Source organism: Talaromyces marneffei, chromosome 6, assembly GCF_009556855.1.
Source record: "Talaromyces marneffei chromosome 6, complete sequence".
Lineage (NCBI taxonomy): Eukaryota > Fungi > Ascomycota > Eurotiomycetes > Eurotiales > Trichocomaceae > Talaromyces > Talaromyces marneffei.
In genome coordinates, this window is record NC_072353.1 from 2,347,254 (window position 1) to 2,374,478 (window position 27,225).

At 48.6% G+C, this 27,225-nt stretch overlaps 10 protein-coding genes across 10 annotated transcripts; 4 read left to right on the forward strand and 6 right to left on the reverse strand.

The window, feature by feature from the left end:
• Window positions 1-124: 124 nt before the first annotated feature.
• EYB26_008356 (uncharacterized protein) lies at window positions 125-2,893 on the forward strand (the record flags this gene model as incomplete). Its single annotated transcript, XM_054267611.1, has 5 exons — window positions 125-553; window positions 618-1,854; window positions 2,236-2,254; window positions 2,348-2,625; window positions 2,688-2,893. 5 exons carry the CDS (start codon window positions 125-127, stop codon window positions 2,891-2,893), a joined length of 2,169 nt encoding a protein of 722 aa, XP_054123586.1.
• A 115-nt stretch (window positions 2,894-3,008) lies between these two features.
• Window positions 3,009-4,016, reverse strand: EYB26_008357 (uncharacterized protein; the record flags this gene model as incomplete). The annotated part of the gene is made up of 2 exons (XM_054267612.1): window positions 3,009-3,877; window positions 3,959-4,016. The coding sequence occupies 2 exons, from the start codon at window positions 4,014-4,016 to the stop codon at window positions 3,009-3,011; spliced, it is 927 nt and encodes a 308-aa protein (XP_054123587.1).
• A 3,655-nt stretch (window positions 4,017-7,671) lies between these two features.
• Window positions 7,672-9,555, forward strand: EYB26_008358 (uncharacterized protein; the record flags this gene model as incomplete). Its single annotated transcript, XM_054267613.1, has 2 exons — window positions 7,672-8,123; window positions 8,208-9,555. 2 exons carry the CDS (start codon window positions 7,672-7,674, stop codon window positions 9,553-9,555), a joined length of 1,800 nt encoding a protein of 599 aa, XP_054123588.1.
• A 480-nt stretch (window positions 9,556-10,035) lies between these two features.
• On the reverse strand, window positions 10,036-11,372 carry EYB26_008359 (uncharacterized protein; the record flags this gene model as incomplete). Its single annotated transcript, XM_054267614.1, has 2 exons — window positions 10,036-11,286; window positions 11,343-11,372. The coding sequence occupies 2 exons, from the start codon at window positions 11,370-11,372 to the stop codon at window positions 10,036-10,038; spliced, it is 1,281 nt and encodes a 426-aa protein (XP_054123589.1).
• A 682-nt stretch (window positions 11,373-12,054) lies between these two features.
• Window positions 12,055-12,383, reverse strand: EYB26_008360 (uncharacterized protein; the record flags this gene model as incomplete). Its single annotated transcript, XM_054267615.1, has 2 exons — window positions 12,055-12,204; window positions 12,276-12,383. 2 exons carry the CDS (start codon window positions 12,381-12,383, stop codon window positions 12,055-12,057), a joined length of 258 nt encoding a protein of 85 aa, XP_054123590.1.
• Window positions 12,384-13,032: 649 nt separating this feature from the next.
• EYB26_008361 (uncharacterized protein) lies at window positions 13,033-13,401 on the reverse strand (the record flags this gene model as incomplete). Its single annotated transcript, XM_054267616.1, has 2 exons — window positions 13,033-13,226; window positions 13,278-13,401. The coding sequence occupies 2 exons, from the start codon at window positions 13,399-13,401 to the stop codon at window positions 13,033-13,035; spliced, it is 318 nt and encodes a 105-aa protein (XP_054123591.1).
• Window positions 13,402-14,053: 652 nt separating this feature from the next.
• Window positions 14,054-15,833, reverse strand: EYB26_008362 (uncharacterized protein; the record flags this gene model as incomplete). Its single annotated transcript, XM_054267617.1, has 3 exons — window positions 14,054-14,843; window positions 14,894-15,585; window positions 15,669-15,833. The coding sequence occupies 3 exons, from the start codon at window positions 15,831-15,833 to the stop codon at window positions 14,054-14,056; spliced, it is 1,647 nt and encodes a 548-aa protein (XP_054123592.1).
• A 1,915-nt stretch (window positions 15,834-17,748) lies between these two features.
• EYB26_008363 (uncharacterized protein) lies at window positions 17,749-21,263 on the reverse strand (the record flags this gene model as incomplete). Its single annotated transcript, XM_054267618.1, has 2 exons — window positions 17,749-20,810; window positions 20,870-21,263. The coding sequence occupies 2 exons, from the start codon at window positions 21,261-21,263 to the stop codon at window positions 17,749-17,751; spliced, it is 3,456 nt and encodes a 1,151-aa protein (XP_054123593.1).
• Window positions 21,264-22,017: 754 nt separating this feature from the next.
• On the forward strand, window positions 22,018-24,411 carry EYB26_008364 (uncharacterized protein; the record flags this gene model as incomplete). The annotated part of the gene is made up of 2 exons (XM_054267619.1): window positions 22,018-22,033; window positions 22,088-24,411. 2 exons carry the CDS (start codon window positions 22,018-22,020, stop codon window positions 24,409-24,411), a joined length of 2,340 nt encoding a protein of 779 aa, XP_054123594.1.
• Window positions 24,412-25,608: 1,197 nt separating this feature from the next.
• EYB26_008365 (uncharacterized protein) lies at window positions 25,609-27,213 on the forward strand (the record flags this gene model as incomplete). The annotated part of the gene is made up of 4 exons (XM_054267620.1): window positions 25,609-25,617; window positions 25,684-25,914; window positions 25,965-26,249; window positions 26,302-27,213. The coding sequence occupies 4 exons, from the start codon at window positions 25,609-25,611 to the stop codon at window positions 27,211-27,213; spliced, it is 1,437 nt and encodes a 478-aa protein (XP_054123595.1).
• Window positions 27,214-27,225: the final 12 nt, after the last annotated feature.

Sequence of the window (27,225 nt, forward strand, 5' to 3'; positions counted from 1 at the left end):
TTGTCAGAGCTGTCCAGCATGTGTAGACTGGGTTGTGTGTCTCCGTCATGAAGAAGACAGTTGAAATTGATATCCAGCATCCAACGCTCAAGGTAACACCAACGTCTTACAGCTGCCGTTAGCAATGTTGCCCCCATTACCGCTACAGACAAAGCCGACACTCTTGCGGCGGTGGGCTGTGAGAGTGAGCGCGCTGTTGACTATTATCGGAACGTTGTTGATACTGCTCAACGAGCAGCCGTGTCCTTCGATTCGAGATTTACAACCACACCGCTTACCATCGATTTTAGGATCGTACGGTTTCGGTCTGATAAGCACAAGGGTCTCATCCTTCAGCACGGAGCCGTCATCCGATAGCAAGCCTAGGACTCCGGGATACATGTTCTCCATTCCAGATGGTCGCTCACCCGCAATCTATGATCAAGATGGCGAGTTGATCTGGCAAGAAAGACGCAATGTACCGACGCAAAATCTCCGCGTCCAGACCTTTCGTGGTCAGGATTATCTCACATATTGGACCAAAGAGCCTTTTGGCCCTGGTCGCTATGCTATGGTAAACCCTACCATACTGCGTAGACCGTAAGCTTAACGGGACGTTGCTAATTCGGGGGCACTAGCTTGATTCCAGCTATACCGAACGATTTATCGTCACGCCAGTCGGCATGGTAATTGATTCGCTGCACGACTTCACGGTAACCCGCCACGATACTGCCCTAATAGCAGCACACTACAAACGACGAGCTGATCTATCCGCCATCGGTGGAGCCGTCGATGGATGGATCCTAGATGGAATATTTCAAGAAATCGACATCGTCACGGGAACTTTGCTATACGAGTGGCGGGCAGCTGAACACGTGCCCATTCCAAACACCCTAAAAGCACTCGACAATGGGGAAGGAACAGAGGACCAGCCGTTCGATTATTTCCACCTCAGCGGTGTTGATCAAGGCCCTTCGGGCGACTATCTCGTTTCAGCGGGGCATATGCGCTCAGTGATGTCGGTTGATGCTAGTACCGGTCAAGTGCAATGGAACCTAGGAGGGCGAGCCAATGACTTTAGAGGGTTTGATGGTCGTCCGATTGTTGATTTCACATGGCCACATAATGCGCGATGGAGTGAGAATGGAACCATGATGGTGATGGATAAAGGAGGGTCGGCCGCGGGGAGGAGCCGTGGTATGACCATCCAAATAAACCCACATACGTCGCAAGCCGTTCTGCGACAAGTCTATCGTGGTCCGGTGGAGCCAAAAGAACCCTCTGATGGAGACATGCAGATCTCGCAAGACACAGGGAATGTCCTCATTAGTTGGGGCGGAGGCTGCGGACTCAGCGAGTTCACCGCTGACGGTAAACTCTTGAGTGAGAATCACGTCCGAGATCCACCATCTGGTGTCAGCTTTTTAAGAACAGTCACGCCATCTCGTGTTTCCAAACACACATGGACCGGCAAGCCTTTGACCAAACCCACGGCCAAGACTTCAAGACACGGATTGCAAGTTCACTGGAATGGAGCCACCGAAGTCGTTGAATGGCAGCTTGACTTTAAGGAACCGCGCCTCTCATCCCAAGCCGATGACTCTTACCCTTATCATGGAATTGGCCGTTTCAAAAAGACCGGATTTGAAACTTTACTCGGAGTCCCACCGCTCAAGGGGAGAACCCGTTACTTCCTCCGTGTTGCAGCAATAGACCAGCAAGGACAGGTCTTGGGCTATACGGATGACGTTGAATGGCAACAGGCGTGGACGGGCAGTGAATTGTCCCAGTCGCAATTCCGAGTTCTGGCTGGTGTATGTCTATTCGGCGCGTTGTTGACTTTGTTGAGCACGCTGCATATTTGCTTGAAGAGTGGTCGGGAGAGAACTGTCTTGTTACTGCCTTTGCACAAGTCTTGATGATAATGAATATGAATAATGAATACAATTTTTTTTTAAAGCAGAATCAGCGATCTCGATCCGTCCAATCACTGTTCGCGTATGGGCAGAGAATTCTTTATCGCATATGATTGGTCACTGCTGTGAAGTAAGGGTTCAAAGTTTCGAACGGAGCATCTAACCCTAAATAGAAAAAGAACAAGAAAGGTCCCAACAGAAGACCAAAAGAATGGGCAGGACCGAAGTGAACAGAGAGTATACTACGTAACTGGCCCCTCAGAGGATTATTTTTCTATTTCTTCTTCTCTCTCTTTTCTCTCCTTTTTTTTTAATACTCACTGAATTCTAATACTGCTAGAAGTTTTCGACGTGAAAATGTAAGTCAGAACATCCAACACCAATTAATTGATCATCCCCGTAACCCTAGATACCGGCACCAGTAGTTAACTAACTGACCGTCTCGGAATAAGGAGCTCAATGATAGCAAACCTCGGCCTCACGGCCACCAACTATACATCAGCGCTCCTCCTCTGGAACTATACCTATGCATACATGCTTACATCCCCTCGCATTCTCAAAATCCGAGCCGGGATGGACCACAACACCAATCCGCGCTATGATCTGGTCAAGTATGGCGAGCGCGCCGTCGCAGAGGGTAAGATAACCCGCAAGCAACTTCTGCAAATGGAGCGGTCTGCATCGGCGCATGCAAATACCATCGAGACCTTTGCCTTTTTTGCTACTACCAGTACGTCTTACTTTCTTCTTCAAATTATGTAGTGTCGGACGAACTAACCGAGACTTTGCTAGTCGTACTTATGAACGTGGCCAAACTCGATGCTGGGACCATCAACTTGGTCGGCTTGGCCTACTCTATTTTCCGTATTGGCTATACACAGGCGTACGTCCATATCGAGGACCACAAATTGAGTTTTATACGGTCCGCTCTGTGGCATTTTGGCAATTTTAGCTGCTTTTATGGGATTTGGTGCGCTGGCAAGGCTCTACAAGCGTAGGAGCCAGATCAGACATGTACTCGTACTGGCCACTGCTATATGCCTAGGTATATATAGTTTGGAAGGAGTCCATAATTCAATGCGTCCCGTGCATCTTGCAGATATATGCCTCAAGCTATGCAATCGACATCTTCATACCGCCATTCGCACAAACCACACTGCCGGTAGTCCACCCACTCTCCTCCGTACACAGCATAACAATCGTGCCCGCAATCTCACTTGTAAACCCAGGCCTTCTACCACCCATCCCTTCTCTGACAGTCTTATCGAACCTCTCCGCATCATCACCTGCCGCCTTCAGCACAGCCTCTTCCCCATTATAAGCCGCCAACGGCGCAGCATCGACATAAGGCTGATTGATTTTCCAAAACTTCTCGCCTGCCTGCGCATACATGTCGCCCCATGCGGGGCCAGGGTTGACCGCGTTGACGGTGGCCTTGTCGTATAACTCGCGACTCCAGCAGCGCGTCATAGCTTCCAGTGCCGCTTTGGTACCTGCATACACGGACTGACCCTCGTATCCGATTGAGGATGAGACACTGGACACATTCACGATCCTTCCCGACCGATCCGTTGGCAGGAAAGGCGCAAGTGCCTGGGTAAGCAACAGCGGCGCGAGCACATTGACATTATACACGCGATTATACTCCGTCACATCAATAGGGCCCTTCGTCGCATCATTGAGAAACTGGTTAGATCCCACACCGGCGTTGTTGATCAGAATATCAACTTGCAATTCTTCTTTGCTACTCCTGCTGCGCGCAGTGTAGGATTTGTAGAATGCCTTTGCGCCAGCAACGATCTTTGGCGTTGCGCCGACGGGATCCGTGAGATCAGCCTGGACGCTGGAAATGTGGATGTTGTGGGTTGTTGAGAGCTCGGATGAGATTTTCTCTGTGAGTTCTGTGGATGAGTTTGATGTGTAGACGATCAGGAGATTGCAGCCCTTGGCTGCTAGGCGTCTGACGACCGCCTCACCGATTCCTGATATTTTGTTAGTTAGTTAGTGTCTGATGATTGTCAAAAGGGGTCAACTGTTAGGGGGGATTTGTTGAACGTACGAACCTCGAGAGCCGCCGGTGACGATGCCCAGTTTTCCTTCGTGAGGTCTGTAGGATGCCATGTTACACTTTTGACTTTGTTTGTTGCTTGATTTGGAATGTCTACAAGTCTGGAGAGCTTTATGATTATGTCAATATATGTAGGAGTGTTTTGACCATCGAGTTTTCATCATGGGCATACTGTACTTCCTCGGGGAGTCCCCGCATTCTGTGCCCCGCGCATACTACTACGTGACTTTTACGGTTATATAGATGAGCTAGGTGCGTACTACTGCATTTTCACAAATCTAGACGGGGATATATGGCCCGCTGAATTGGTTGAATAGTCTGGTTTGTCGAGATATACAACAAGTTGAGAGGTAGACCAACGGGGTCGGATTATAGACCCGAAGGGAGCTACAGATTACCTAGGTATGATAGCATATAACCGTACTATAGTTTTAGGGCATTAATTCACTTGATCTAGATACGTACCTAGGTAGAATTTCGCAAATAAATGCGTCCGCTCTCTTTGATTCAAGTATGTTCTCATCGTCTAGTCATTGGGCTTTGTGTACTACGTGGTTGATTGGCTACGAGAGTACTCCAGTAGTTTCATGCCTGGTATATCCTATCAAACCAGTCTGGTTTTAATATCTGGCAATGCTTCTCAACTGGGGTTGGACGCTGTATATTAGCTGTTGATTGTTAGCATATCAATGGCATGAAGCATCAGATTTAAGATGAAATCTTCTCTTGACAATGAGGCAGAACAATACCAATTTCAGGCCAACATAAAACGGTTACCCAACTCTTGGCATATAAAGATCATACTACTTACTGTACTCTGGACGTATAGTTACAGAGTACTAAGGACGGATTTTAGCCCCAACCGAGGCTCCGTTGTGGATCACATTCAGGGGCGCTTCCTGACACTGACAGCTTGGCATCAGCTTACAATTGCGCCATAGTGACCATACTCTGTATGTTGCAGGCCTGGGCAATAGAAAATACGAATACAGTATCAAGCCGCGATTGGCTGATCCCGGCTGATTGCGAGAATACGAGGCGCGCATCCTTATCATATCATCAGACTTCAGCTCTGATCAGTTGTCAAGTGTCAACTTGTCAGAGTTAATGCAGCTAGGGATCACGCACAGCATGTAATGCCACCCTGTGGCACTAGCGACTCGACAAATCAGAGGGCGTCGATATGTAGTTGACCTGGGGTTTTTGACGGCAAACGTGTCAAAGCTGTCCGTCCGTCAGTCGATGCAATGGCATCAAGACCTGAGGTCGAGTTCGGCTAAATGATGAACCCTAGACAGGATCCTACAGGTGCTGGGCTTGGCTGTTTAGCATATGGCAACGACCGGTCTGGATCATCACACAACAATCTTATCCCGTTATCAGTCCCATCCCAGAATTTCTGTTGATAGGAATGTGTAATGCAAGCTCTAAACATGAGTAAGAGAAACGCGATAAAAATGCGGGGGAGCCAACAGAATGAAAGCATCCTGAATTCAGAGCCAACAGAATGGGATATTATTTATTCTCCTTGCTATCCACACAGAACGACGCAGGGGCGGGCCGGCTACACACGGTTACCGGTGGATCAGGCGCTGCCAATTCGGGTCTTTTCCTTGTAATGGATTTCTAGTATTTCTATACAGAGTAACTTATAGCTCGCCACTTCCTGGTAAGAAGGTACAATGGAGCACTCATTTACCCCATATTCATTATGCTTAGGATGTAAATGGAGAACGGAAAGGATATTTTGATATGTTGAATTCACTCCTCGACTCAGTTGACTTGCCGTATTCAGCCCGATAAGCCCATGACCTGTCAAAACAACCACCGACGTATCTCCCGCAACCCTGATCCGAACAAAGCAAAAGGTCGATTCCCTCATTCCACGCTAGAAGAGAAAAGGAAGGTCCAGAAGGAATTTAAGCAAAAGTGTGGAAGTACTTGGCGAACTAACTTAACTAGTTAACAATTTAACTAGCGAAAAGTCAATTAGATAATCAAGCTTTTGTTGACCCATCTCGGCGCTGTAACAGAGTATTGGCGAAAGCTTCATTTCCCTTCGCTGGTGGACTACGTATCTTACTCCGTACTATTTTTACTATTTCCAAGCCTCCACAGTCTGGGCGTGCGTTTGTGGCGTGCTCAGTAAAATGGAATAGCGTCGAAATACGGAGCTCGAGTTTTGATCAGTGAACGCCGTGGTTGCGAGCGAGCGAATATCTCAGTGCTCATTGCCAACTAACTTGCATACTAGCCACGGTCAAGGTGTACACTACTATGGAGCAAGAAAAAAGTGTACGGATGCTTCGGAATAATGACTATTGGCGAGCGATAAGAAATCCTTGGAACTACACACACCCTGAGTACAGACAGCGATATCCTATGTACGCCTTGCGTAGTCAACCCCTGTAATAAATATTAGTTAATCAATACTGATGACGATCAATGATCATTTCCAACGTTTCATTATCGAAATTTATTAAATCCCATGCGCTTATCTTGATACAAGGCGCTATCGGAGCATCCATGTATGCGTTCTGTACCTATTTGAATCCTTGTACATAGCCATACTACAGAGTATGTAGTAAACTGCCTTTTTTTTTTTCTAGAAGCTGTCACCATCACCACGTGTCTCGTGCCCCGATTCGGCCACAATCGATGAATCAACCAGTCGAAAATGAGAGAGTGGATGTACTCTGTAGTACGTACGTACATCCCTGGCGTGAGATTGGTAATTTTCCGCTGATATTATTTTCCTGCGTGGATACTACGAGCAGTAGTAAACTATCTACGTACGTTAAGTTAATAATGCTTTGTATTGGTCAGCCCGGTGGGTCGAGTTTGCCGGATGCGGCACTGTCTCCTCCCCTTATGTTACATTCTGGCTTGATTCCTCTGGCGTCTTTATTCGCGTATTCAATACGCAGTAGACTTCCATCATCTGATGAAAGGCAAAGGTACGATCTGAGCTTGGAAACGCTTCCGTCTGATCGCGTCGCAAACCAGCCAGCACGGCGTTCGCCGAAACCACATCTATGGCTTCGATCATCGACGTGACAAGGTTCCTCTAAAAGTTTAATTGTCATGAGGAACGCCTAGTACAATCAGGGTTAACAGTCCGGGACTTAGACGACGCCTTGAGGAAACAAGCCTTTGCTACTGGCTTGTCTGAGCAATCGTCTCCACGACAATCTCTGTGCAACCAATTGCAGTCCTCGCTGTGGATAGCTTCCAACCAAATAAATAACCAAGACGCTAAGATATCGATTTGCGTTGCCATTGGCCGTCCACATCCAAAGCCGCGAGAGAAGCTTTTCTCGAAATTCTCGGTTCCCGTGCTTAATCGCTCAAGCTGCCAACCCGCATTGCAACTCGACTGGGCCAAGTGAGGTGGGATCGCGCAAAGTTGGCTGAGATATATCCTGAATCCTGGCTGCAAATAGTGATAAGCCCCACCAATCGGACGCCGACATGGCCAAGCTCTTGGTTGTGCTCACTCAGCTCTCTTCGCCTCTCCACTCATCATCTCGTGCTCTTGTTACACTGACTACTCTGCAGCAAGTACTACTCCGTACTACAGAGTATTATTAATGTAGCTCCTCCCCTCGTCTCTTTTTCTCTCTTCTTTTCTCCCAGCTGCCAAATCAGAGCCAAGTCGAAGTCAATTCGTGACTCGACTTATCTTCCAATTGTCTCATCATCATCATCATGGCCCAGCCTGCCAGTGTCATCGGCGATCGTGGAGATCCTCGTCTCCACGAGAAGGAGCGCGACATCGCCGACGCCCTTGAAGCCCGTGAACTTCGTGGAGGCGTTCGTCCTCAGCACCGTGGCCTTCACGATAGCTCCGTCACCTTCGAGGAGTACAACTACTATGCCCAGCTTGCTCGTGCTGAGGAGGACACCTACACCGACCACGACAAGGAGCGTGGCTGGCTTTCTCTCCTCATTCCTTCCAAGTCTGATGGTGCCGAAAGTAAGGATGCCAGCAATATCAACACCAGCGACAAGAACATTACTGCCACCATCACCGACGACGAATGGACCAATGCCTCTCGCGCTCTTCGTACCGCGACCCGAGGTGCTATTTTCTACTTGATTACCACTGATATTTTGGGTCCCTTCGGTTTGCCTTTTGCTTTTGGAACCATGGGATGGGGGTAAGTTTCCTACAAGAGAAGAGCAATAATGAAAAGAGAGAGAGAGAGAGAGAGAGAGAGAGAGAGTCAAACTAACTGTCGCAGGCCTGGTATTGCCTTGTACACCGTCTTCGCTGGTCTCGCCATCTACTCCGGTTACCTGCTCTGGGACATGTTCTTGGGCCTGGACTCCTTCCACTACCCAATTCGTCACTTTGGTGATCTTGGTTTCCGTCTCTTTGGCCCCTGGATGCGCCACTTGATCAACGTCTTGCAGAGTATTCAGCTTATCCTGAACGTTGGTTTGATCGTTATTTCCAACGGTGAAGCTCTTTCGCAAGTCGCCAAATTCAAGCTCTGCTACATTATCTGCTGCTTGATCTGGGCCATTGTTGGTTTCCTCGTTGGTCAGATTCGTACCCTGCAAAAGTTTGGTTGGATCGCCAATCTTGCTGTCTGGCTCAACTTGCTTTGTATGTTCATCACCATGGGTGGTGCTTCCCACTACGGACCCAACTATGACAGTGTTGGCTCAGCTTCTGGTGCTATCATCAATGGTGGCTTATCCGTCACCCAAAACCCCGATCTTTCCTGGCCACCAGTACAAACCTCTGGTGGTCTCCCTCACTCCGACAACTTTGCCGGTACCATCAGCGGTGCCATGCAAGCCGTATTTGCTTACGGTGGTGCTATGGTCTTCCCAGAGTTCATGGCTGAAATGAAGCGCCCCAAGGATTTCTTGACTGGCATGTGGGCCGCCCAGCTTTTCATCTACTTCTGGTACATGTTCTATGGTCTCTTCATGTACGGATACCAGGGACAGTACACCGTCAACCCCAGTTACTTGGGTATCAGCTCATACGGCATCCAGACTGCCGGTAACGTCTTCGCCTTCTTGTCTGCCGTTATTGCTGCCGCCCTGTACGGAAACATCGGTGTCAAGGTGTTGTACAACAGCATCTTTGTCGAGATCTTCCGTTTCCCTCCTCTCACTACCAAGGGTGGTAAGATTTCTTGGGTTATCTTGATCCCCATCTACTGGTCGATTGCTTTTATCATCGCCGCTGCCATTCCCAACTTCTCCGGTTTGACATCCGTCGTTGCCGCTTTCTGTATCCTGCACTTTACCTATACCTTCCCCCCTCTCTTTGCCATCGTTTACTGGGCCAAGAAATTCGCCGTCCAGGAAGGTGAAGGGTTCAAACCGGAGAGTGGCGAGGTTGTCCGTAACGACTCCGGTTTCCGTCGTTTCATGCGTGGTTTCTTCTTCCCTGGCTTCGCTACCAACAAGTACTTCTACCTGAACATCTTCAACATCATCTACATGCTCGGTGCTCTTGCTCTTGCTGGTCTCGGTGCTTACTCCTCCATCGTCACTTTGCAGCAGGCATATGCCACGAACGTTACCACTTCTTTCACTTGCCACAGTCCTGTTGCGCCGCCCTCATCCTAAATCACTTCGACGGCCTTTGGATCTGGGTGATGTAGTGTTAACATGCCATATCTGGTCTCATATTGGACAATGTGCGTTGACCTAGAAAAGATATACCTTCTATAATGATCAATTTATTTATTGAATCTGCATAATCTCCATTCAATAAGCTGTATCCCATATCCTTTCGTTCGCAAAATAATGTGTACGTAGTCGCTAGTAATCCGCGGAAGTGGAAAGTAGGGCTAACCACCATCACGTGTCCCAATGGGATATACGTCACCGACTCGGACGGACATGAACAGGTACCTAGCTAGGTACCTATGTAGTACAGCACCGTGAGCACGTAGTACGTACACATTTACAGACTCGTGACATTTCGATGATCTTGTTGGTCTTCTTTTGATTCCCGATTTCTCTCCGTTTCTCTTCCAGCTACTTACTTTGAGGTACTTGGGTATTGACATACCAGACCACTGCACATTGATAATCCCTCTCCTTTCAAGATTCAAAATACAGGTACTGTCTCTTAGCCTCCCGTTCAGTATCTTCAATATACATATAATAAAACTTTGAGAACGGATTTAGCCGCGCTTTGATTCGATTCGCATTCACGGCGCGTTGCAGGGCCCCAAGAGCGAGGATGTCTTCTTTGCTGTAAGTTTCGAGGTTAGGTTGATAGTCTGGATCGGGAGGAATGATTGTTGCTAGATGGGAGCTTGATCCCGTCGATGAGTATCCGCTAGACTCGATGTAAAAGTCGATCAGGCATGGTAACTTGGATAGTTCGAGTAATACTTTGTGCCATGTTTCGCTGTTTAGGGCGACGAGGTCTAGAAAGATGCTTTCTATGGTCGTGCTGGATTGGTTGATGAGCGTTAGAAGGTTGTGCGCGGATATGGATACGCCGGTCAATGATAGGAATCGGAGTTTTATGGAAGAAGAGAACTTGATCGGGTCAAGGTTTAGAGTGTCCTCGCTGCTTATTGAGAGGGATGTCAGGTTGATCGCGGGCTCAAGCATCCGATACAAATACGACGCATGGGTTTGGTTTGGTAGAGCTTCATGTTCCGGTAAGATCGGATCATGACGCCAGTGTCGTTGATGACGGCCAGTTGTATACACGCAGACGTTCAGTTCGAGACGTTGGAGTTGGCGAAGGATATCTGTAATGGGTATTTGTACGGCACTTGGTTTCGGAGGGAAAAATTGACCGAAATCATGGCAGAGCGGGAAATGGAGCACGAGTTCCTCGAGCCTTGGAATGGCCACGTAGCGAAGGGCCATGACTACGGTATTGATGTATGACCTCGTCTCCTCCAGAGAAAGGAGGGGAACGGGCCGTGGGCCACCAAATGAGAGCTCCTTGAGATTCGCGAACCGAGCCAAGCAAGGCGACAACATCCCCGCGAAATCATCGAGATCGGGTCTATCATCGGCGTGCTTGGGTATCCCATCAAACCCAAGCTCAACTTCACGGACGTATTGCGCCAGTCGGCTTTTGGATATTTCCACAAACCGGACTAACGGCACAAGACCCGTGATGATACTACCAGGGGCATAAAGGCTTACGGTGATACGTCGAAAGAGATGCCGCGATGCGCTACCACAGAAACCTCTACTGGCCAGACGCAAGCTGGCTAGTTGTCGTCGGACCTTGTATTCGCTGCTGGTATGCTCCTGAGTGCCGTCGAGGTCGCCTCCTACAAACTCATCGTACTTGTATATAGTCTTTTCGACATGAAATGTAATCTGTAGTAGACGTGGGGGTTAGAAATAGGCATAATCATGTTTTTCTAAAGACCTACAAGATCATATATTTCTGTGGGGAGTTGCATATCTGGAAAGAGATGTTGACGGATTTTAACGAGCTTTAACCTGATAGTTAGGTACAGAACCAGAACCGGATAATGGAGGGTTTCGTAGGGTATATTCGGTGACGGAAGACTGGATTCTATGGCGGTGATAGCCATATGAATGCGGGGTCCATGAGTCATTACTATAAAGATACGCTTATTTAGCTACATGGTGTATATAAGCACCTAAGGTTGTGGTAACTATCTCCTAGGGCTTTTGCATTCAGCACGGCGCGGCGGCGTTTAGTTATCAGGACTTTCCTGGGTAGTATCTATCTCCTATGACTGAATATTGGCCAATCGTCTCAGTGAACAATACTAATACGTAGTGTCAACATTAAAAGGCGAATAGAAGCTAGCGGCCCAAGAACAAAGACATTAATTTCGGTACAATATCCCCTTTAACCCTAAGTTCACGCAAAAGTATCAATAGGTCAGATGGAGCGCAAGCACAGGATAAAATATTTGTAACATGTGTTCGACATTGCAAAGTGCCAGATAGTCAATCGAGTAAACCAGGTCAACCCACGACCAGTATACTCATAGTACATCCATGGATCTATCCCCCGTCACACCACATGTCAACAAAGTTTTCCTCATTACCAACTCAAGCTCCCGGTAGTCCATGGACGTCGCACATTTGCCATATTTTGACTTTATTGTTTCATTCCTCATATTCGGTAGGAATCAGTTCAATCAATGGCGAAACCACAGGCCACGATGCCATGAGGACTTTTGGAGCGATGCCTAGAGGTTTTGACTCTGTTTGCGTTCGAGGTTCCAGATTTGAGTTTGTTGTCATTGACTTGACGTCCTGGTACAATTGGAAAAAGAAAAAGTCAATTTTTTGTCCTCATTTTAACCTTTCTGTAGCAATGAGCTTACATATTGAAACTCGACGGTTGCTGTAGTAGCAAGTGGTCTCGCGGTTGCGGTAGATAGAAAGGTTGTAACGAGGATGATGCTGGTGAAAGTGGGTGGGTTTGCGAACATTTCTGAAATTATCTTTCGCCGAGTTGTTGATGGATTCGTCGAGATTGATATGGTGGTAGTGGATGTAGTTGATCTGACAAATGGGCCCTACAAGATGTTTTTCAAAGCTCAATGTTCCTGACTGGCGTGTATTGGTTTTGCCTCGTGGTACGTGTTTGAGCATGATGTAGATGATAGGTATATAATAAAGTTTTTGTTGCGTTTAGAAACGGGTTGTATGAGTAGAGTGATGCAAGGTGGCAAGTCTGGACCTATCAGGGCTTGTGAATTGACTACATTGGAACCTTGGAATGTTCATCTATGCGAGTTTTAAGCTTTCCAACGTCGTTGGATCAAGAATAGCGCGATTAAGCAGGGTATCTCGACAAAAGCCAACACACACACATACATAAGAGAACACTTCAATCAGAAGAGTTAATTACTAATAAGAAAGTTCCCCTCCACAATCCCCTCCTTCAGTCCCAACTCCCTCTCATACTTCTCCAAATCAAACCACATCCTTGCTGCATTCCCGACTTTCTTCCCCCCGCGTTTGGATACATACTTGGCCACATCTAGCCCCTCAGGCTGCTTGTACAAGAAGAAACAGTACCGATGCGGTGAGCTGGGTGGTGGTGGCGCAGGGCCAATGTAGTTCGCGATGAAGGAGTCAGCGGACGGAGCTGCCAGTAGACCGGCCGGTAGCAGGGTCGAGTTTGAGGTTTGGTTGGACCCAGTGCAAGATCGGACCTAGGCCGCGCCAGGAGGGGAAGGGGGCGTCGATGTCGATTGCGATCATGAGGTAGGTATCGCTTGATGAGGCGAGAGATTGGGGCAGGCGTAGTTCAGGAGGGTTTTGGGCGTCTATCATTGATTGGTTTATGTACATGATTATTGAGGGTACAGGAAACATACCGGCTTTTGGTATTTTGACACCCGGAGTCACATCCTGACGCTTTCCGACCGTCAGCCCAAGAACAGGAGTCTTATCCTTCTGGATTTGATCTAAGTATGAGTCGATATTCTTGTACGACGGCATCTTGTTCTGTATATGCGACTGTATCGAGAAAATCCGTTTCCAGGCACCCGATAGCCTAGACAGGCGCCCTTTTAATACCCTCCCTACATCACGTCATCTCAATACTGCGACGATCCCTTCTTGTCTTGAGAAGAAATCACATTCGAAACATCCATTCAGAACGCCTTTTTCTCTGAAGAAATGATAGCGGTGGAGATGAATCGGGCAATAAACCGACCGAGATCCCCGGGTTTTGTGGGGTTAAGCTAAGTCCGCAGCTCCAAGTACGAATTGTGAGGATGCGAGGTGATTGGTTGGGAGAATAGGGATTCATTTACGTCCATATCATATGGAGAAGGGATTAACAACCAGGGCGCTGACCTTCTACGATGATTTTTGATATCTGGTATAGATCTGAGGTTTGGGTTAGGCATATGGTACTTCGATGACTATGGCCGTTGGCATTGCGCCTGTTGGGAGATAGCTGAGATGTAGTAATCATCGAGCGACATAAGTGAAATTTTCAGATTGACTCTTATCTATTATCATTATACTACATGAATTTCCAGGCAAGTGATTAGAAATTAATTCCAAATATTAACTTGTAAGTCTGCGAACAATCATTCCTCTCTAGCAAGTCTTATCCTTCTAACCCCCCGTTTCAAAGACCAGGTCAATTCGATTTCTCCGTCTTAACAGGAACCGCCTCCAAAACACCCCCAGTCTGTCCCTGAATAGTAGTCTCCTTGAGCGGACCAACATAAAACTTCTTTCCACGTACATACCAATACACCATAGCGCACAACAGGATAAACGCCATGAACACAATCGCATAATTCATGGTCTCACCGGTAACGGGTCGCGCGGTAGGGAAGAAAAAGATAACGGAGGCAAACACGGTCCAGATCACAGCCCACAGGTTAACGATAGTGGAGAATTTTCCCATGTGCCATGGGCCAGGCTCAAAGCGGTTCCAGAGGAGTTTGCAGACAACGGGGATGACGTAGGACCAGTCAAGAGCGATGGCGGTGATGTTGAAGACACCCAAAATAGCTGTGTAGCTACCCAGACCAATCAAGTTGATGGCAATGCACCAGAAGACGGAGAACCAGACAGCGTACAAGGGGGTACCAGTCGTCGAGTTCACTTTGCGCCAGATATTGGAGAATGGCAACAGGCGATCACGGGAGAATGCGAACACGGTACGGGCGAGAGCCTGGGTGGCGGTGAAGCAGATGAATTGCAAGAGGATGAAGGCGCAAGCGGTATAGACGAGACCGCCTGATTTGCCAAGGCTGTTGTAGAAGATCTGGGCCACGGGTTGTGCCATGGGGGATGCGAGGATGGAGGATACGTCACCCATGCAGAAGCAAAGGACGAGGTTGAAGAAGAATCCGAGGACGTAGACGGCGCCCATGGCGAGGAAGATGGCCCAGGGAGCCTTGACTTCGGGATCACGGATTCTACTCTATTAGCACACAAGTCCGAGCAAAGTAGAAATGGGAGACCTCACTCTTCAGCAATATGGGCGGTAGCATCGTAATCCGTCATGGTCCACGAGACAGACAAAAAGCCAAACAAGAACGAGAACCCAGTCGGCGTCCAACCCGAATTTTGCTCAACATTGGTAAAGACGTATTTCGCATCATGCTTGTCCTCCGTCTTGACCAACAAGGCAATACAGCAAGTCACCAAAACAAGCAAATGGAAAATAACGTATGACCGAGTCATCTTCTCCATCCAGCCGGTAGGCAAGGAGTTGAGAACACCACAGAGAACAGTCAACGCGGCCATGACACCGATCGTAAGTCCCGTCGTAGGAACCCACTCAAAATCACGACTCATCGAGACGGCAGCGAGCAACATCTGCGCCGAACCATACTCGGAAGAAGCAATACCAGCAACTTGACCAAGCAAGTTAATCCAACCAGTCAACCAACTGAGAGACGGCACCCATCGTGGAGGCGCAAGACGAGAGACAGTGAAATACAGACCACCGCTGGTAGGGTAAGCGGAGACCAATTCCGCCACAGATGCGGCAAGACACATACATCCCGCACCGGATATGAGCCAACACCAGATTGCGGAGGCGGAACCACCAGCATACAGGGGGTATGAGAAGGTGGTTGCGATGGTCGCAAACAGACCGGAGATACTGAAAGCGAACGAAAAGGTGGATAGGTAACCGAATTCGCGCTTGAAGACCTGTTACTTTGCATCAATACGTGCGATTAAAGAGGAGAGTTTTTTGTGTTCTCTCGCGCTTTTTTAAGTTGCATTGGGCATACCGGTTGATAACCAAACTGTTCCGCTAGAGCCCTGTCAGCAGCGTTCAGTTCATCCAACTGAACAAGATGCTTCTCGGTCTGCTCAATTGGTACAGGTGCATCGGGCGCCGCAGTGGCATTGTTCTTGTCCAAGGACGGGGTTTCGCTAGTATTCGATGCCGACATTTTGTTCAAATGTTGTTTACCAGATCGTGGCGCTGTGGGGCTATAAAAGGGTGTCGCGTGCGGTTTTTCCTAAGCAAGTACTCCGTAGATATAGCATACGACCGATACTGAGAAAATGTGTGATCTATACGGGCCTCGTGTGCAGCAGTTTACCGCCACTTGAAGTGCCGGACTATGCTCTTTCGCTGTGATAAAATGTCGATCAGCGTCTCTCGGTCCATGGACTGGTTGAAAAAGATAATAATTGTCGCGTTGGCAAAAGTCTACTCTGTGACACAGAGACGGGGTTGAAGCTATCTTAAGTAGAACCTGGAATGCAGATCGACAATTCCTGCAAGAGGGACAGGTACAGGGACAGGGACAGGGGGGAGGGGTAATTAAGCGCTTGCCAGATAAAGAAAAAGGAAGAGAAAAAATTTTTCTTCTCTGATAACATAGCAACAACAGTAGTTAGCTGTAATATCCAAGAGTGGGACCAGGGACATTTTGGTTTAGAGTTTCACTTCTTCGACTCTTAGTGCTGCTGTTTTCTACCCAAGTTCCATGGAATTAATTCTCCATGCCCATCTGGCGGGTGCATCATGCATGCATGCGTGAAAACTTGCCATTTCTGGGGGGGGGAAACCCTTGAGTCCGTCGACTGATTGGATCGCTAGTTTCGTGCTGATCCAACTGATCGAATCACTGGAGCGGCTCTACGTCTCGGTACGCGTCTTAGGCTCTTAGCCAGTCGTTATCCGCGTGGAACTTGAGAGAAGGCGCCAATCAGCGACCGAAGAACAGTCGGGATGGGCCCTCAATCGGGAAAAGCTGCACCGGCTGGGCATCCACTCAGGTGCAATGACGCAGATAGTGTCCATTGCCGCCTTGCTGCTGGCCACTCACAGCATCGGAACGGAGGTACGGACCCCACTGTGCCCCTGGCCGATTGGTCGCTCGTTTGGCCTGATAACGGGATGGATGTCAGAAAACACAAGCACGGAGACTGCCGGAGGCTCACGTGATGTACTTACTACTTACCTGCTTGATCTTCCCTCTTCAATAACTACCCGATTGGTCTAAATCTGTTGATCTCAATCATCGGCGTCTTATCCACCTCTTACGCCACTGGGGAATTGTTTCCCCTTCTTGCCTGGTCTGACTCTTGTCAATGATCTGCTTTTCCGTTCTTGGTGTGGTGATTTATTGGCTTTCTGATATTTGAATTTGTTGTAGACAATGGGTTCGTTTCGTTCCGAAGGAGGCAGTCAAATAACTAGCGAGGTGAGGAAGCGCAACAGATAAGGAACTATGCTCAATGCGACCGTTTCTACTTGCTGTGTAGGGACTCCGTAGCTAGCTACCCTTCTGATCAAGAGGCGTTCGGCGTCAGTGCGGCTTGCGACTTGGGGGCTGATATGCGAGCTCACCTGATAAGAAGTAACCTATGATCCTACGCCGTATGATATCCGAACTGACGTGGCTGATGCATCTTGAATTGGCTTGCATAAGCGGGATAATATTAAGCATTAGTTAGTTAACGATGAACGTATGGTAGACTTTCAAGAATAACGAGGCCTCCTAGTTGTAGTTGAGGACAGAGGTCAAGTCAACCTCATTTCCTAGGTTAACAAACGCAAATCTAGCGGAGCAATCATCTCGTCAAAACATCTTGTACCATTGGCGAAGAATGATGGCATTGGCGGCAACTGGAAGCTTTGTAGATTTGTAACCCAGAGAGCTTGTCACGTGGTAAGCCGACGTGGTATACGTTATATAACTTTATGTTCGGTATATGCAAAATGGGAACTGAACGTAAGATGAATGATGTCAATTAAGTGTTGAACAGATCGAAGTACTTGAGAACTATTAAGGGGGGATATTAAGATCCCCAAAAGATACAGAGAATCCAAAAACGATATAAACAGAACAATGACTACGCTCGTCCCTTCCCCTTGCGACTACCCGAATTGCCGTATGGACTAGACACTAATGCCGGGAACTCCTCCTGCTGATAGGAAGTCTCGCGACTCTGCTCCTCAACGAGGCTCAATTGAATCGCAAACTCCAAATCGTCCATTTCCTGCTGATTGCTGCCTTCGGGGACGGCGGCGGCCTCCTCCGGCGGGGAACTAGATGGTTGACGACGTCTGGATTTTGATTTTGTACCCTTAGTATACTTGATTGGGATTGATGACGTGCTGAACGACGACGTCGATGGTGTCTTCTGCCATTGGTCAGACGAATGTGGAGCCTCGTCGAGTAGACTCAAGCGAATTGCTTCTGCGATGTCGGGAGCGAGCTCTTCCTCGACAGTCTCGAGGGCCGGTGAAGATGATGAGGAGAATTCACGTGGTGGGTAAGAGCTATCAAAGGCAGCTATGGTATCGCTGGATACACTGCTGGCCCTGGTACTGGTTCCACTTTCCTTATGCTTAAGCGCATCGTTGTTCAAACTCTCTTCGCTCAACAATTGGGCATAAGCGATGAGCTCTTCTTCAGTTGCGTCGGGTCCAAGCAGATCGGTTCCAAATCGATAGCTTAGGTGTTCTCTCTGTTTTTCATCCTCGACAATTTGTCGCTTCATCTCATGATGCTCATCTTCAATGAAGTCTTTCAAAGCACCGCGACCAGTGCTGGTGAAGCGCTGTCCTTCCGATGATGAGTTGCTGCCTCGGTGAGATCGTCGACGACGCCGCTTGTTAGACTTGTATTCATCGGCCGCGGAAGAACTGTACGACCAGAAGCGAATATGGGTTCCAAGAGAAACGATACCTCGTAACACGGTTGGATCTGGATCCAGACAAATTGCGCCGGCAGCAAAGTAATTGTTTCCAACACCCAAGATGGATGCTTCAGCCTGGATGAGACGACGACGGGCACGTGACGAGAATCTAGAATGCAATGTACGGATCGGCCGTGTCGTCGACGCCAAAGGATCCCAGGCTTGAACTAACCCATCATTTCCGCCATGGACCAGATAGAGAGATGTCAATGCAAGACAAGCAACTTGAGGCGACTCTGTCTGGATGATCCGAACAGGCGAGACAGTATTAATAAGCCCCGAAGTACGGCTCGGCGGAACACGCATGTTCCAGACATATACAGATCCGGAATCAGTTCCTACGGCCAGAAAACGAGCTCGTTGTCCAGGCACACCAGATTCTGACCCCGAACTTTGCATATGTGGTAACGGTGAAGAAGCAGGTGACGACATATTGGATGCAGTCGACATTCCAAGCAAAGGGTCTTCGGCGACAGTTAGTTGTGCCAGAGTCGACATGTCGATTGCTGTACAAGTCAATCGAGCAAACTTGGAACCACTGAAGATGAAATCAGTTGCTCTCCATTCAGTATTGGAAATAGTCGACAGGCTATGTCTGGCATGACTTGAAGCTCGAGACCGGGACTGACTAGTAGGCTCAGACGACTGAGGCGTACTTGGTCCACCGAATAGGGAGGTCACTGGCTTGAAACTCGACCCTTTCGGCGACTCAGAGCTGGTCAGTGCCGCTCCTGATATTTTCTGACGGACATGACGACGAATTGAAGCAGGTTGGTCTTGGTCAAATCCACAGTTGATGATAAAGACTTGTTCACCAGCGCCGTTCATATCGTCGCCAGCGAAATCGACCTTAAACTGTCTTTGCATGTCCCAACCTTCGCATACCTTGCGAAAATGCTTGGGCTTGAACGCGAGATACTTCTCAATCTCCTTTGTTTCTGCAATAATTTGGCTCTCGCTTAAGCCCATTGAATCGGCAGAAGACCGTGGACTGTAGCTACCATCGACCATGTCTCGGTTATATGGATCAGGACGAGCGACACGGCGAGTAGACTCAACAAGTTCCCAACGGACACTACGACCAGTCTTCCATGCTCTCCTTTCCAGTACTTCGGGCAATGCCGTCTGATTGGAGTCGGGCAGAGCTGGAAGCTCCGTCAGGTAATAAACTTCTCCTAGAGCGTTCAAAACTGTAGCCCAGATCCGGCGCGTAGAGTATCGTTTTGTCGAAAAGTTTTCATCCACCGAGATAGAAATAATCGGCACACCAGGACTAATGACCCATCTAGCTGTAATTTGACCAGGCTCAAACCGACGTTCATGCGAATGACTGCTTCCAAGGGAGTATGCAGTCAATACACCCGCGGTAGAACCGCATAAGATACCAAACATATTGTTTGTCATCTTTAAAACGTTCGGAGATTTGGCAATCCATACTGAACTAACACCAGTTGCGAAGTTTTGAATGTCAGGGATACCCAAAGCAGGCTCTGAATGTAGCTCCGAACCACCGAGAAAGCGACCGCGTTTCTCATCAGACGATACGTAGTAGCTGCGACCTCTAGGACATCCTTCACCGTAGATCATTCCATATGGTTGGCTGACGTCCATGGAGTTCGGCACTCCAACCATATCACCCGACCCTAGACCATATTCTGCTTCACCGGAATACATGTCTGTGAAATGCTGGAAAAGAGGATGACCGTACAGGCCCCAGGGACCGGACTTTCCAGCTGAAGGATCACTCATAGAAGCAACGCCTTCCTCCGCGGCTCCATGAATGAACAGCGGAGACTTCTTGGCATTGGTAGGTGTGAACAAGGCATCGATATGAGTGATGGGATATAGAAGTTGAGAGGTATACGTCACAAGAGCTGATCCACCTTGAAGACCCCCAGCACGAGCATTGTGCTTGCCAGATGAAGGAAGTAGTGCTGGCTTTCCTCGACCAAGAGAACGCAGTAGTCGTGTTCGGAGGATATACTCACTGCGCCACGACGCCAATGCAGTTAATCTAGTGAAAGCGCGTTTAGACGAATCCAGTCCTTCTGATGTCACATCCTGGTCGATGCTGTAGGGGCCTGGGAAGTAGCGCCCGAACGCTGTTCTCCAGGCATGAGGGGTAGTGACTAGCGTATGGAAACGGCGGGATACAAGTGCAATGGCAGTGAGAGCAGCTGGACTGAGGTGTGAGAGGATGTGAGTGAGAACCTCTGTATAACAAGTTAGTAAGAGCAATTGTTCTCGAGACTTAGTTATCGCGTTAGCGTACCATTTGGAAGACCCGCGAGAGATTGGCGGGGTTTGGGTCGTAGAACGTAAACCTTGTTGGATCGATGCGACGCCGGAGAAGACCGAAACACGTCATCTAGAGAACCTCCATTTTCACCACCGCCAGGAGTTGACGATGGCGAAGATGCAATTACGGCATCGTTGTCAACCCCGTTCAATCGTCGTAATGAGTCTTCACTGGCGTGCGCGCCAGCGGGAGGGGAAGATGGCGGGTCATTTGACGTGACATGGTCTCCGACATCCTCGCGATGGAGAATGTCGAAGACCGGTTCATCACAACGATGGTCATTGCCATGCTGGGAAGAGGTTGTAAGGCGAGAATTTCGGACGTCTAGAGAAGAATTTTGCGAGACGATAGTAGGCTCTGAGGGCATAAACGTTTCGAGATAAGGTTTGAGCAAATGGAGCGCGACTGACCAGAATCTGCTGAGTCAGTCGGTGATTGAAGCTATGTGCGGTGCGCGTGGGAGTTAGCGTTCGTTGAAAGCCGTGTCAGCGAGGAACTAAGCCAAGAGGTTGGAGGATGGATGGTAGAACAGATGAAAAGGTACAGAAAAAGGATGAAGTTCAAAATGAGTCAAGCCAGTCGTTGATGCAGAGCTGACTAACGGCGGGTGTTATCGGGGGCGGTACTTTGGCCTTCAATGTTCAGGCCTTCGAGAACCACTCAATTTGACAATGATCATGAATCATGAACCAGAATAGCAATATATGGAACCAGAAGCATTAAACCTTGAGATAGTTTTTATCGGAACTGTAACGCGTATCCTGTCATTGTCACTTCAGACGAATGAAGAAAAAATTGTGTACAAGAATTTGTATGCCTCAGGCACCAACTGATAAGCCGATAAGCGGCCTTTTGATGCATCGCGCGTCTTTCGCGAAGAGTCAAAAGTTGATCAGGCAAAAGGCTATCAACTACTAAGAAACCGACGAAGTTTCATAACAACTTAGCCAAATTTTCATCTACATGAATAATCAATATGATACGTCACATGTAATTTGTGGTGGTGACAGTTTTCAAGTTTCCAGCTAGCTCCCCAGGCAGCACCCGCCGATTCACCAACTAAGAAGCTGCTCCTGAGTCCTATTTTCCATCTCAGTTTTTCATAAAATACGCCCATCAAAATGCCACCCTTAGGAGGTAAGTCATCATAATAGCCATCTATCATACTACCAGGCGTCCTAATATCAACAGACGCCGACACAATCCGCATCCTCGTCTCAACTGACAATCATGTCGGCTACAACGAGCGCGACCCCATCCGCGGCGACGACAGCTGGAAGACCTTCCACGAAATCATGTGCCTCGCCAAAGAGCGCGACGTCGACATGGTGTTGTTGGCTGGCGACTTATTCCACGAAAACAAACCATCCCGCAAATCCATGTATCAAGTCATGCGCTCCTTACGCGCAAATTGTCTGGGTGACAAGCCCTGTGAATTAGAGCTGCTGAGTGACGCTAGTGAGAATTTCCAGGGGGCGTTTAATCATGTTAATTATGAGGATCTGGATATCAATGTTGCCATTCCGGTGTTCTCGATTCATGGGAATCATGATGATCCGTCTGGAGAAGGGCATTTAGCGGCGTTGGATATCTTGCAGGTTTCAGGGTTGTTGAATTATTATGGGCGAACGCCGGAGTCGGATAACATACAGGTTAAACCTGTATTATTGCAGAAGGGTCGCACTAAACTTGCGCTGTATGGTCTGAGTAATGTGCGCGATGAGCGATTGTTTCGGACGTTTCGAGATGGCAAGGTCAAATTCTTCCAGCCTTCGGTGCAGAAGGAGGATTGGTTCAATTTGATTTGCGTCCATCAAAATCATCACGCTTATACGGAGACGGGATATCTTCCAGAGAATTTTCTTCCAGAGTTTCTTGACTTGGTTATTTGGGGCCATGAGCACGAGTGTCTTATTGATCCCAAACTGAATCCGGAAACTAATTTTCATGTTATGCAACCCGGGTCTTCAGTGGCTACGTCTTTGGTTCCAGGTGAGGCCGTCACTAAGCAGGTGTCGATTCTATCTATTACCGGGAGGGAATTCAAAAACGAGCCAATACCGTTGAAGACCGTGCGTCCATTCGTTATGAAGGAGATTGTGCTATCTGAAGACAAAACAGCCAAGAAATTGGCGCGAAAGGAGAACAACCGCACTGAAATTACACGTTTGCTGATGACCTACGTTGAGGACCTAATCGAGCAGGCCAAAGCAGAATGGTTAGAGACGCATGAAGATGATATTGGAGATGACGAAGAACCCGAAATTCCTCTTCCTCTTGTCCGTCTTCGTGTGGAAACCTCTACACCGGACGGTGGTAGTTTTGACTGTGAAAACCCACAGCGCTTCTCCAACCGTTTCGTGGGTAAAGTAGCCAACGTGAATGACGTTGTACAATTTCATCGAAAGAAAAAAACCACCACGTCACGCAAAAAGGACGATCTAGATGCTGAGGCAGCTGTGTCGCATTTATCGACCCTCGATACAGTCAAAGTCGAACAATTAGTACGCGAGCTGCTCACTGCGCAATCGCTGACTATCCTGCCCCAGAACCTTTTCGGTGACGCCGTCACTCAGTTTGTTGACAAAGATGATAAGCATGCCATGGAGCTGTTTGTGAATGAGTCACTTGATAGTCAGATCAAGCATCTCTTGACGTTAGAGCGCGATGCAGATTTTGAAGATGAGGACGAGACACATCAATCACTACGAAACGCAATGGAAAAATATCGTGGTCAAATGGAAGACATGTTCGCCAAAGGTTCAGTGAAACGAACTCGAGGACAAAAGAAATTCAAGCCCAAGCCAGACGGCTGGGATTCGGAGTTTGATGGCGCATGGGAAGACCAGCCTGGAGCATTGATTCATTCTGATAATGAAGGTGGTGACCCGATTGAAGAAGATGTTGCCGAAGATGGCACCGAAAGAGCCGCACCATCTGGTCGGGGTAGAGGAAGGGGTCGTGGTGGACGCGGTGCGGCGACTACTACAAGAAAGAGGGCAACTGCTGCTACTGCTACTGCGACTACTAAATCCGGTACAGCATCACGCGGAGGCAGAGGCAAGAAAACTGTTGTGTCGGACGACGATGAAGATGAAGATGTGGTCATGGTTGAAGACTCCATGGAGGAGCCCGAAGCAATCGTCTCAGATGAGGATGACTCGCAGGCCCTTTTTGTCCAACAATCGCGCGGCAAAAAGTCGACCACTACGGCAAGGAAACCCGCGGCAAGTACTACCACAACGGCATCAAAAAGTCGCAGCAAAAAGGCAGGCTCCCCAGCGCCATCGTCGGTAACAGCAGGCGCATCATCTACAAGACGCGGTGGCCGGGGAGGAGCAAAATCAACGCAGCAGACGACGCTGAATTTCGCATCGCAGGCCAGTTCGACGGGTGCCGTTCGACGGAATGCTGCGCGTACAGCAAGAGCCGGATTTACGGAGATGAGCGATGACGAGGATGACGATGACGATGATGCGTTTGAGCCTGCGACGATCACTCGTAAACGTCGGTAGATTATCCCTAGTCGATAGTAGCCACTGCGTACTACTACGTACTACTACAGGTACATAGTAGATGGAATATCAGAGTATGTGAAGACGTCATAGTCGAATCCTTGCTTATCGAAACCTGCTTATCGCTATCCCTGCATATCGATAAGCGTAAAAAATGTTTCGCATCAAGGCGATCGTAGTTCGTACTACGAGTAGATGACAGCATCTGCCTGTTAGATCACTGAATATTCGACCCTGTGCTACATAGTACAGAGTATGTTACTTACATAGTAACTAGTATACATCCAGTGTTCCAACAATGTGATTGGTTCAGCGACTTGAAACGAAGATTGTTCACGTGGTGATTTCTAGAGATGAAATGTTTCGCCCGGCAAGTGGCAGGCCAATCACAACCGAGAGCAGCCAAGATCGATCGACAGGGGCGAGCCTCCAATAGTAATCAGATTTTCATAACGATTGTCGGAGTACTACGTACTACTACTGCTACGTAGGTGAGTTCATAGCGCAGAGTAAACAAAGTATTTCTTCCCAGTACGTAGTAGGTAACAGCGCTGTCCTGTCGAGGCAATGGTTGGATCCTGAGTGGCCCCCTTTACTGCGCGCAGCCAAGAAGCATAAGAGAACGAGGCTTGAAGGCCGCGACATCGACAGGAGAAAAAGCCCACGATGCACTTGGCGTCATGAAGAATGCAGCGTCTTTCGGGGCGCTTTCCCCACTGATGAATCAGCGTAGCGAGTCGAGTGTCACAAAGCCGGCGTCCAAGACTCGTCCAGGCGAATGGTTTGCTGGGTGGATCGTGGTCAGAGTCAGCACCGCCCAATTGCCAACGTGTGCCAATGTTGAGTACGGAGCACTCCTAATTTTAGTGCCCAGTCCCCTCTTTCCGCCGCAACCCCGTCCCATGGACAATGCATTAAATTAATTACCTGTTCCTGAGGAGTCCTTAGTCCTCATCCTTCCTGCTTCATCTTCCTTCTTCATATTCACCTTTGTCTCAGGTATCGCCTGCCAGCAACCGTTCTTTCTCTGTATCAATTATTGTTCATATCTTCTCGTCACTCGTTTGTCCCTCAGCGACTCCATCTTTTTCTTGCGCTCAGAGCGCCGCCATTCTCTTACCATCCCCTAAACTACATTACTTCAGCCGCTTTTGATACCACGTATTTAAATCATCGCACTATCACAACATCAGCACAATGGTTCCCGTGTGTGCCTACTTATTACCAATGTCCTACTAGGGAATTGATTTACTAATTAATTGGATATTCCAGTCTTACGCAAAACTCTTCGCCGCTGTGTGCGGTTTGGCCTCCACCGCCGCTGCCGTTAACCCCGTCGTTGTTAAAGGAAAGGACTTTGTCGACACCGTTACTGGCGACCGATTCCAGATCGTCGGTGTCGACTACCAGCCTGGTGGCTCATCGGGCTTCAAGGGTACCGCCGACCCTCTGAGCGACAAGGACGCCTGCTTGCGCGATGCCGCTATCCTGCAATACCTTGGTGTATGAACCATGTCCCGAGTGGAATCTCTGCGTATGCTGACTCCGACCAGGTCAACAGTATCCGCGTGTACAACTTGGCCCCCTCGGCTAACCACGATGAGTGTGCTTCCATCTTCAACGCCGCCGGTATCTACATGATTCTGGACGTCAACTCGCCTCTGGACAACGGTTCCCTTAACCGGGGTGCTCCTTGGGAGTCCTACAACCCCGTCTACATGGCCCAGGTCTTCGGTGTCATTGAGGCTTTCAAGAACTACCCCAACACAGCTGGTTTCTTCTCTGGTAACGAGGTTATCAATGAGGACAGTGTTGCGTTGGTTCCCAACTATATTCGAGTACGTCTTTTTTATCAAGAACAGCATAATGATCCATTGACTGACCGTATAGGCCGTCCAACGTGATATGCACGACTACATCAGCAAGAACTCCAAACGTCCTATTCCTGTCGGTTACTCCGCCGCCGATGTCCGCCCTCTCTTGGTTGACTCTGCGTACTACTTTACTTGCAACCTCGCCAACTCGACCAATTCTCGTTCCGACTTCTTCGGTCTCAACTCGTACTCGTGGTGTGGTGACGCAACCTACACCACTAGCGGTTATAATGTACTTACTGAGGACTTTACTAACATCACCGTACCTGTCTTCTTCTCCGAAACTGGCTGCAACAACGTCAGGCCTCGTGTCTTCAGCGAGATTCAAGCCATCTACGGTCCCGATATGTCTCAGGCTCTTTCCGGAGCTTTGGTGTACGAATACACTCAGGAAGCCAATGACTACGGTTTGGTCAACCTTAACAGCAACGGAACTGTCAGCCTGCTCGTCGACTTTGAGAACTTGAGGTCTCAATACAGCAAGCTTGACTTCAGTGCTATCACTGCCTCTAACTCCAGCCAGACCGCTATCACCCCTCCCGTCTGCGACCCTAAGCAAATCACTTCCAACATCACCAAGAGCTTCCGTGTTCCAGACCGTGTTGACGGAATTGATGACATGATCAAGAATGGTGTTACCAAGAACGTCTCTGTTGGTGCGTTGGTTTCGGTCTCTTCCACCAAGATCAACCAAACTGTGTATGACAGCAATGGCAATATTGTTACTGGCTTGATGTTGAACGTCCTCTCAAACGGCGCCGTCAACACCCCCAGCAACTCTACCACTGTTTCATCTTCTGGCTCCCGCACTGGCTCCAGCACCGGCAGCTCCACTTCATCCTCGACCACTGGTGCTGCCGTCTCAGCCCGTGCTAGCGCTCTCACTGGTCTTGGTGCTCTGACTGTCATGGCATTTTTGGCATTGTAAATTTAGATTTCA